This window comes from Semicossyphus pulcher, unplaced genomic scaffold (genome assembly GCF_022749685.1).
Source record: "Semicossyphus pulcher isolate SPU_LCO1_2020_fin unplaced genomic scaffold, fSemPul1.0.p SCAF_5, whole genome shotgun sequence".
NCBI lineage: Eukaryota > Metazoa > Chordata > Actinopteri > Labriformes > Labridae > Semicossyphus > Semicossyphus pulcher.
The window spans coordinates 32,778,137-32,789,315 of record NW_027211726.1 but is presented as its reverse complement, the minus strand read 5'-3'; the positions used below and the strand labels follow the sequence as shown (position 1 = coordinate 32,789,315).

Sequence of the window (11,179 nt, the reverse complement as noted above, 5' to 3'; positions counted from 1 at the left end):
ACTTAACCCTCTGAGGCTCTAAGGACATTATTGTCCATTTTTTGCAAGTTTTTTTTTGTCGTCTGGCCACCATTTTGCCTGTGTTAACGCATATGGCACAATTTTTTTGTAACAACATTTTGGAAGTATGGAATTTTGGAATTCAAATATACATTTTTCTATAGACCAATAGAACACTGTGATATGAATTTACTACCCTATTTAGACGTTATGGACAAAAATGTCCACTTACAAGAACTGCTATAAAAATAGTACAGATTAATATTTTTTTTCCGCTTTTTGGGTTAAATCTTTTGATCAACTTCAGTCCTGATCAAAACTATCAAATACTGAATAATTATCAGGATTTTAACCCTGTAAATGCCAGTTTGAAAACATGAAAATCATATTTCTTGTGAAAAAACACACAAAAAATGAGCTATTTTCCATATAACAAATGTTGGGTGGCTGGGGCATTTTTTTTTATCAGTCTTGGATATGTAAAGGATTAACCAAAATATTGACTTTGATGCATTATTAGTTTTTGTGTAGCATCAGATTTAAAATTTACTACCCTATTTAGACGTTATGGACAAAAATGTCCACTTACAAGAACTGCTGTAAAAATAGTACAGATTAATATTTTTTTTCTGCTTTTTGGGTTAAATCTTTTGATCAACTTCAGTCCTGATCAAAACTATCAAATACTGAATAATTATCAGGATTTTAACCCTTTAAATGCTAGTTTGAAAAATGAAAATCATATTTCTTGTGAAATAACACACAAAAAATGAGCTATTTTCCATATAACAAATGTTGGGTGGCTGGGGCATTTTTGTTTAATCAGTCTTGGATATGTAAAGGATTAACCAAAATATTGACTTTGATGCATTATTAGTTTTTGTGTAGCATCAGATTTAAAATTTACTACCCTATTTAAAAGTTAAGGACAAAAATGTCCCATTAACTCCCATTCAAACCACATTTTTTTATCTCAAAGCCATTACTGATTATAATCATGCATTCTGTAATGTTAGGGTTTCATTTTTGAGAAAAATAGTAAAATCTGTCATTTTTACTGTTCACCTCTAAAATCAGCCATTTACTCATTATAGGCCTATAGAGAACGTGTGTGGTTTGTGTGTGTGTGTGTGTGTGTGTGTGTATGTGTATGTGTATGTGTGTGTGTGCTGTTGCATGTGTCTTTGAAGTAGACAGATTGACCTTAATTTGACCTTATTGTAGAACTTGTCATACACAGTCATACATGCTCTCTTTCAAGTAAATAAAAACATGGGCCCCCTTCTCTTACACTTCAAAGAGGTCACTGTGGAGAAAACAAAAACAATGGTCCAGTGAATTTCTGCACCTGTTACAAACTGGGTGTAGCTCGCATCTGTGCTCATTTCATTACTGGACAACGAAGGAGCAGGATGAAGAGGCACTTCTCAGTGAGCGAGGCTCTGGATCGAATTATGCGGCCTGTATCTCCAGGCGAGATGCAGGAGAGCGAGTTATCTACATCTGACACGTCAGGACAGTCTGACGTGGATTTTGTGGTGGAGTCAGATGGTGCTTCCTCTTCTTCTTCTCCTGACCTTTCCACTGAGAGTGAAGAGGAGAATTCTGCATCTGAGTGGACCTCGAAAAGTGGTCAAATCTGGCTGCCGACTAATGAGGAGACCACCCACTATGTGCCAGCTGCTGGAGGTTTAATTCCTGGACCGACACGGTACGCAGTCAGCAGGATTTCCAGCCTGGAATCTTCTTTTGAATTATTTTTTACTGCAGAGGTCATCAACACAATTGTCAGCATGACAAACCTCAATGGACAACGCACAGCTCAGAACTGGATTGATGTTGACAGTACAGAGGTGAGGGCCTATATTGGTGTCCTGATTCTGGCTGGGGTGTTCAAGTCTAAGGGGGAATCCACTGCCAGCATGTGGGATTGCCACCATGGTCGTGCAATCTTCCGGGCCACCATGAGCCACAGTAAGTTCAAGCTTATCAACTCAGTGCTCCGGTTTGATGACAAGCTTAACCGACCTGCCCGTCTGAGGGAAGACAAACTTGCCCCCATCCGTGCCATCTGGGAGATGTGGACACATCGCCTCCCCATGCTGTTCAACCCTGGGAGAGATGTGTGTGTCGACGAGCAACTTGTCCCATTCAAAGGCAGATGCAGGTTTAGGCAGTACATGCCAAGCAAGCCGGCAAAATATGGCCTAAAGATTTGGGTGACTGCTGATGTTGCCACTTCATATGCTTGGAAGTGCCAACTATACACAGGGAAAGCTGCTGGTGCCGCTGCGGAGGTCGGCCAGGGTAAAAGAGTTGTCCTGGAGATGACCGAAAATCTCCCCGGGGTCACAGTCACCTGTGACAATTTTTTTACTACATATTCACTGGTGCAGGAACTGTTGAAAAGGAAAGTGGCCCTGGTTGGCACCATCAGGAAGAACAAGCCTGAGCTTCCACCCAAACTACTGCAGCTGAGAGGGAGACCTGTCCTCTCCTCGACATTTGCATTCACCACAACGACGACTGCAGTGAGCTATGTTCCCAAACGGAGGAGAAATGTCCTTCTCCTAAGCAGCAAGCATCGTGACGCAGCTGTCAACGATGACGAGAAGAAAAAACCTGTGATCATCACAGATTATAATCACTGCAAGGGAGCAGTTGACAACCTAGACAAGGTAAGAGCATTTTACACATTTATTACTGCGTGCATCTATTCCAAACTTTTTATTATTTTTTTAATTAATTTTTTTTCTTGTTATTTTGGTCCTTTGTAGGTTGTTGGCACCTATAGCTGCCGAAGAAAGACCAGTCGGTGGCCACAGGTCCTCTTTTTCAATGTGGTTGATGTGTCAGCTTTCAACGCCTTCGTCCTGTTCACGGCCGTGGATCCCTCCTGGGAGAGTAGAAAGAGCCACAAGAGGAGGCTCTTCTTGGAGGCGTTGGGGAAAAGCCTGGTTGCTCCGCAAATGGCGAGGAGAGTTTGCCTCCCCCGCACACTGCCTGCTGCTGCTCTGGTGCAGGAGGCACAGGCCACAGCAGCTGCTCCCAGAGAGGCCCCTGACACCGACAGCACCGTCAGCAGCTCCAGCAGCTCCAGCAGCTCCAGCAGCTCCAAAAAGAGGGGGCTGTGCTCAATTTGCACAGGAAAAAAAAAAAAGATCTACACCTGTTGCATCAGGTGTGACAACTTTGTGTGCAAAGAGCACACAGTCTCATGCTGCAAGTTCTGCTGGGAGGACTAATCTTGCCTCCACACACACGCGCACACAGACACACACACACGCACACACACACACACACACACACACACACACACACTTTTTGTTCTATAAATTGTTCTAAAAGTTAAAATGTATATAGTTTGTTTACATAATTTGCACATCCATGTTTTTTCTGCACACACGCACACACACAGTTTATTTTCATCATTTGTACATCCATTTTATTTTTTGTAACATATTGTCTGTTTTGAATGTTCAATTTGAATGTTCAAATATGTAAAATAAATAAGAATTGAAAGATCTGATGCTGATTTAAAAATGATTTCATTGGAAACGTGGAAAAAAAGTGGAAATAGTATTACTGCAGTATTTTACATATGATTTATCACCAAGAAATAACAAGAATTGTATGCATAGGCCTATAATGAGTAAATGGCTGATTTTAGAGGTGAACAGTAAAAATGACAGATTTTACTATTTTTCTCAAAAATGAAACCCTAACATTACAGAATGCATGATTATAATCAGTAATGGCTGTGAGATAAAAAAATGTGGTTTGAATGGGAGTTAATGGGACATTTTTGTCCTTAACTTTTAAATAGGGTAGTAAATTTTAAATCTGATGCTACACAAAAACTAATAATGCATCAAAGTCAATATTTTGGTTAATCCTTTACATATCCAAGACTGATTAAACAAAAATGCCCCAGCCACCCAACATTTGTTATATGGAAAATAGCTCATTTTTTGTGTGTTATTTCACAAGAAATATGATTTTCATGTTTTCAAACTGGCATTTACAGGGTTAAAATCCTGATAATTATTCAGTATTTGATAGTTTTGATCAGGACTGAAGTTGATCAAAAGATTTAACCCAAAAAGCAGAAAAAAAATATTAATCTGTACTATTTTTACAGCAGTTCTTGTAAGTGGACATTTTTGTCCATAACGTCTAAATAGGGTAGTAAATTTTAAATCTGATGCTACACAAAAACTAATAATGCATCAAAGTCAATATTTTGGTTAATCCTTGACATATCCAAGACTGATAAAAAAAATGCCCCAGCCACCCAACATTTGTTATATGGAAAATAGCTAATTTGTTTGCTTTTTTTCATAAATAATAACAGTGATATCGAGTAATCAAACAGGCATTTAAAGGGTTAAAAACTTCTCAAAATTATTGAATGTTTAGTTTTGAGAAGGACTGAAGTTGTTTGAGAGATTTATGCAGAAAAAAGTAGAAAAATATATTAATCTGTATTTTTTATGTAGTTTTATGGGAGGTGGACATTTTTGTCCTTAACAACCAATTAGGATGGGAATTAAGACGAAATCGGAGGGTTAAAGAGGGATTCACCACAGGTATCACGTAGAAGCACGGCATATGACAAACGACGCACTGACAAAGAGACGGGAGCACAGAGACTAAATAAGCTTAGGAGGTGAGGCTAATCAGACACAGGTGAGACAATCAAGGGGCAGGTGAAAACAATAATGGCAGGGCACATAATCAAACAGGCGGGAAACACACACAGGCAGGAAGTGGATCAACACGAGAGACAAGGTGACAAAGTAAAACAGGAAATGATCTAACCAATGAAACACAAATGAAAAACAGAACTAAACAAGACTAAATGACACGAACACAGATTCAATGAAATACTAAACTAAAAAACAAGAACTAATGACAACAGGAGACAAAGTGACAGAGCAAAACAGGAAACAACATCTGATCACCGAAACACAAATCTGACACTCAACTCAACTAGAATAACTCATGACACTCGTACTTTGTCCGCGTAAAGCGAGGGAACTTTGGAAGAAAAAAAAAGATCATTTGTGTGTGTTGTAAAGACAACGTTGGAGATAATAACTTTTCTGTTATCGCTTAACTGTCGATTTTTGTTTTAAAGGTCTTTTAAAGTCGGGTATCAGAGCCTGCAAAAAGTTCCACCGCTCACTCCGCCATCTTCCCGGAAGTCTAATTATCAGCATTATTGTTTGGTTCCTGTGGACTTGTTCTGTTCTTGTTAAGTGGGTTAGTTTTTATGATCCATATTCAAAATGTGTTCTATTTATTCGCAGGGTTTCTCTGCCTGGAGCAAATTCTGTATTTCAAATTCACACAACAATCCCTGGCTTCAACAGGGACTAAAACAGCAACACTGCAAACAGAGTACACCTGTGGACATGAGTCAAATAGAGAGCTCACCAGATTGGACAGATTGAGTCCTCTCCACCTCGTTGGCGTCCTTTCCGATCCAGACAAACACCTGAAACAGAGGATTGTGTTTATTAGAGTGACATCAGAGAGATGATCTAACACCTGATGAAGCTGCAGTGTACCTGATCCCAAACATCCAGCAGCATCACGTCGTCTTCAGCCAGGTCGTCCTGAGTGAACTCTCCTGGAACCTCCTCGATCTGCACAACAAGAGAACACATGTTACTAAAGTGACTGCTGCAACACAAAGCAGTGAATGCACTGAAGAGGACTCATTCAGCCTCATGAGGAAGATAACAGCTTACTGAAGTGTTTGAAGGAATGTGTTGAAAATGATTCTTGTTACTGAGGAGGTTTTAATCATCTGGACCAGATACTTACGATGAACCTGCCCGTCTTGTTGGAGCATCCAAACAGACGAGGAGGGTGAGTCAGGGTCTGACTCTCCAGTCTCTCTGAGGTCTGGTACTCTGTCCTCCCGCCTAACGCTGCCCACAAGTCAGCTGCAACACACACACACACACACACACACACACACACACACACACACACACACACACACACACACACTCAGGTGGACCTGTGCAGCTACACAAGAGTTCAGTGGAAACAGAGCTGCACCTTACATTATAATTGTGTTGATTCTGACATTAAATTTTCTGGCAAACAGCAGAAATCTAAAAATCTCATGTCAAATCTAAAGAGACACAAAGTTGAGGCAAAAGTTTGATTGAGTGTCACATAACTGCGACTCTTCTCCTCCAATCCGCTCCCAGGTTGTTCAAAAGGGTTCATTTCATTTGGAAATCCTCTTTTCATCATCATGGATCAGGTAATCCATCTTACTTTTATCCCGGTTGTTCAAAGAAAACTGGTTTGGATCAACCTGATCCAGATACTGACTTGTAAGGATTACCTGTGCTCTAAATGGGACTTCATACTAGGATTCATACCTGATTAAAGGAGCTGAATGCTAAATTGCATGTAGCCCATCATGTGATCCATCATGAGGAACACACTGCAAGCTCTATCTCTATAACTCCCTCTGTGGTAAAGAGCGTTTCAATATGACTGTTAAAAAGTGAAACTATATGATCCTTAAATTAGACCTCTTTATAAAAACTCATCAAAACTAAATTGATGCACAAATAAAATGTCATTTGTTCTAAGTTATATCTACCTTTCCAATATAATATCTGTCTGCTGCTATTTTTGAGCTGTGCTTTAAAAATCTTCTTCATTGTCACTAAAGGCTTTATGATCAGAGGTATCCCCTGAGATTAAAAACAAGTTGTTGTGGGTCAATTTATTCTGGTTTTTGTGCTCAGGGTTTGAAAACTATATTTCTAGAAGGAGCTCAAGTGGGCGCAAAACATTTAGGTGAGCATATTCCCACCTTTGATCTTCTCTGGTGTCAGATATTCTACTTAAGGACTCTTTCTAAACTCTTTAATCCAGTTGTTAGTCACAGTTTAATTCCATATACAGCCTAATCTATTTAGTCCTGACCTAAATGCACTCTGTGGCTTCCTGACTTGTTGAACACTTTTATTTTGAAGTTGTGCTGATGAGTCTTCCGGTCTCATTCTATCCAACATGTATCTTCACGCAGCTCCTCTTCACGGTCTGATTGGCGGTGAACAACGCCTGTTGCTGTCACGAGCAAACATGGACGCGCAGTAACAACAGTTCTCCCTGCGGTCCATACAAAAGAAAACAAGACAAAACATTCAAGATGACACAACAGACGACCTTCGACATGAGAAACAAAGCACCAGAAATAAAACACAAGTAAAACAGAAGAAAAACTCTTTCACATTCATCGTGTCACCACAACAGTAGATGGTTATTTTAGCTTCAGTTGATGTAAATTAGTCTGAGTTTTATCCACGTTCACATACAAAATGTCACATTGAGGCTGAACTGATTTCTTTTAGAATAATTGTGTTTCTTAATCTCTTTTTAAAACTGATCTTATGAGTGTTTATTCAGGTCAACATGGCCCTATACGTGACAGTCCTCTTTGAAGCATTAGATTCAGGCAGAGGTAACGTGAAGCGCCCCATAAAGGCACGTCTGCTGTCATAATCATGTCTGTTATTAGTGTGTGTCAGCTGTGAGTAGAGGTCTGCAGGTTTTCTTGAGCTACTAATGTTTCTTATGAACTGGACCAGGCTACATGCATGTGCAGCAGCACAACATGCTAACAGTATCTGAGCCTCTCACCCTGAACTTAACGTCAGAAGAAAATGGCCGCTGTGTTAATATGGTGAATGTGAGCTTTATGAAAGTGTTCCAACATCTCTGTCCATGTGGTCTCACACAAAGGGTCACCTGTTACAAGACAAACGTCACATGTGTTCAAAGTGATGACAGACGAGATGAAATGATTTCCTTCAGGATCAAAGGTCAAGATTTTATTCAAATAAACGACGACATCGTTCAAAATAGAACAGAAACACAAATGAATCAAAATCATGAGTTCTTTTTTACAAGTAAATATCTTTGAGTTTTTAACCTGATAAAATGATTCAAATCAAAGTGATGAAATCAGACTCATGAAAGAGTTTGAGTCAGTGAACAGAGTCAGTGATGTTCAGTCAGCAGAGTTTCTCTGACCTACAGAGAACACAGAGACAACGAGGAACCTACTGACCACAACCTGAACCCAGGATAAAGAGGTTCAGTGAAGGTGGTGCTGAAGGTGTGGAGGTGGATCAGTGTGTCAGAGGAGACTCTGTAGAAGGACAGAGTGCCAGCAGGACAGTCCACATACACTGCTACTCTACCAGAGGAGGAGGAGGAGGAGGAGGAGGAGATGTTTGTTTCTCTCTTATTGTGCCAGACAGAGTAACCTTCATCAGAGCAGATCAGACTCCAGGACTGATCATTACATCCAAACAAACATTCATCACTGCCTCCTCTCCTCCTGATTCCTCTGTAACTCACTGATACATCAACCCATCCTCTCCACTCGACCTCCCAGTAACAGCGACCAGTCAGACCAGTCCTACACAGCAGCTGATGATGATAATAAAATCTGTCTGGATGATCAGGATATGACTGATCCTCGTCCCACACACATGTCACCTTCCTGTTGTTGTCAGACAGTTTGAGTCTTCTGCTCACTGTGTTTGTGTCCACTTCCAGCTCACAGGCGTCTGATGGAGAGAAGGAGACACAACACAGCTGCAGGTTATCATCTGTTCATTCAAAAACAACTTTACTGACAGTTTCTGAAAGTCAGTCAAACTTAGATTTCATGTTTAACTGTGAATATTTGGCAGCACTGACACTCAACACTGCAGCTGTAATGAAATGAACAGTTAGTGAACATGGCAGTCAGGATGTGTGGAGCCCAGGATAAGAGCACAATCAAGTGTCAGTAATAAAAGTGCAGCACAAAGAAGCTGTGAACCATCTGCTGTCTCAAACTGTTATTAGGTCAGAGGTCACATGAAGCAGAAAGATCAGAGCTGGAAGAAACACAGTGAATCTTCTCTTCACTGATCATCAAATGTATTGATTCTTTTGATTGGATCCTGCTGTTCACTTTGTTCACTTCGTACATCTTTACAGCCACACTGACAAAAACAGGAAGTCAATCCTGATTGAAATTCATCTTCAGTCAAGACAATTACAAAAAGTGGAGCCCAACATGAGCAGCTGTGTTCTCATGAATCAAAGTTCAAACACACTCACACTTCCTCTCATCAGGTTTCAGTCTGTGCCGTCCACCATGGTCCAACCTGGAGGAAGAAACCAGATCAGAATCGACTTCATACAGCTTCACTCACATCCTCCATCAGACAGCAAGGTCACCAGTTAGAGACAGAGAGACAGCTTCTGTCTGTCTGTCTGTGTGTGATTGATTGTGTTATTACTGTCAGACATAAACAACATGTCCGGCCCATAAAAAGGCAGAGAGACAGCAGAAACCAGAAGTCGACACGTAACAGAAATAATATTAAAGAAATAAACCATCCTGACGTTTCTTCCAGGATCTACAAACAAAAATGGCCGACTTATAAACATTAAAGCCAAACAAACGTTCCATCCTGTCGTCGTCAGAGCACCAAAACATTTGAGGATTTTCAGCATACATTTCATTCATCAAGGATGCTCTGATCTCATCATAAAAAGGACAATACAAAAGAAAATGTGATTCATTCTCACAAAGCTCACACAGCCTGTGTTCCTCCTGGATGTGTTTAAATGTGCCCACTTCAAGAGCCAGAGGAAGGATTCCTGTTCTCACCTGTGCACCTAAACACCTCTGACTCCTGGTTCAGTTTGCTGTAACGTAAGCTTCAGCACCATAACTGTGCTTGATTTGGATATATGTTCCTAATTTAGGTTTTAACAAGATATCATTGAACCATTTTTATTCTAATCTAGCAAATCACTTTTTCTACTTGTGTTCAGGCTGCATGATAAATGATTCCTGTATATATACTGTAAGCCAGCATCCTCACAAACAGCATGAAGCTCTGCAGCCCATGGAGACTTGTACATTTGAGTCCACAGGAAAACCTTCCTATTGATCCGATGTTCTGACATGTTCAGTAAACGATTCCACAGTCGTATCATTTCACATTTTCTCTGTATAGATCCAGGAAACCAACACGTCGCCCTGAGCAGCCAAAGTAGGAGCACATTTATGAACGCCTCAAAAACAGCGTTCAGCTCTGTTTAGTATAACGTCTGAAGTTTTACTGTCTTTGAATCCCCATATCCCTGAGGCATCATTCAGTGTGGGGGAAACACATGCATCATAGAGCTGAGAGGAAGTGGAACACCCAACATCTTTACATATCTGCAGCTTGGTAACAACAGACCCCAGTGCTCTGCCAGCCCAACCAGCCAATCATTTAACTCCAGCTTCATGAGTCCTAAACTCATCAAGAGAAGATCCCAGATATTTATATTCAGGTGTGTATTCCAATGTAACCGTCCCAAGAGTCAACATTTTCCTCCTGCTTGGAACACCCTTTGTTCTGAAGTGAATTATCTGTGTTTTACTCTGATGAATCAACAACCTCCACCTGTAACAGCAGGTCTTTAACAAATGTTGTCAATCATCTTCTGATTCAGCCAGTAGAGCAACATCGTCTGCAGACAACAAAATACCCACAATTCAATTCTTCAAATGTACACCTACATTAGATTTCTTCATTTAAGATCCAAATCATTTATACAGATGGAAACAAGCTGAGGGACAAAACATGTCTGTCTGTCTGTCTGTCTGTCTGTCTGTCTGTCTGTACCTCAGTGTCTCCAGTCTGCAGTGTGGATCCTCTAGTCCAGCAGACAGCAGCTTCTCTCCTGGTTCTCCTGGATGATTGTAGCTCAGGTCCAGCTCTCTCAGGTGGGAGGAGCTCAGAGCCGAGGCCAGAGAAGCACAGCCTTCCTGTGTGATCAGACAGCATGACAGACTACACACACACACACACACACACACACACACACACACACACATACACACACACACACACACACACACACACACACACACACACACACACACACACACACACCATCAGCTCCCCCTCTTGGCTAGAAGGGGTTCCTACTAACTCTATAACCTGTATCTCTGCCTTCACTCCTGTAATCATGCTCATCCCAGTCAGGATCACTAACCAGCACTCACGCCCTCGTCATAGTCAGCATCACCCTGGTGGGCGAGTGATCCTTTAACCTGCATGCCCCCCCGAAGGCCCCGTTCCTC

At 41.0% G+C, this 11,179-nt stretch overlaps 2 protein-coding genes across 2 annotated transcripts; one reads left to right on the top strand and one right to left on the bottom strand.

Annotated features, from left to right (window-relative positions):
* Window positions 1-1,412: 1,412 nt before the first annotated feature.
* Window positions 1,413-3,245, top strand: LOC138609475 (piggyBac transposable element-derived protein 4-like). Its single transcript, XM_069682109.1, has 2 exons — window positions 1,413-2,678; window positions 2,778-3,245. The coding sequence occupies exons 1-2, from the start codon at window positions 1,413-1,415 to the stop codon at window positions 3,243-3,245; spliced, it is 1,734 nt and encodes a 577-aa protein (XP_069538210.1).
* A 2,177-nt stretch (window positions 3,246-5,422) lies between these two features.
* Window positions 5,423-11,155, bottom strand: LOC138609474 (scinderin-like). The gene is made up of 4 exons (XM_069682108.1): window positions 11,092-11,155; window positions 5,833-5,954; window positions 5,574-5,651; window positions 5,423-5,500 (listed from the first exon to the last, which is right to left on the bottom strand). Exons 1-4 carry the CDS (start codon window positions 11,153-11,155, stop codon window positions 5,423-5,425), a joined length of 342 nt encoding a protein of 113 aa, XP_069538209.1.
* Window positions 11,156-11,179: the final 24 nt, after the last annotated feature.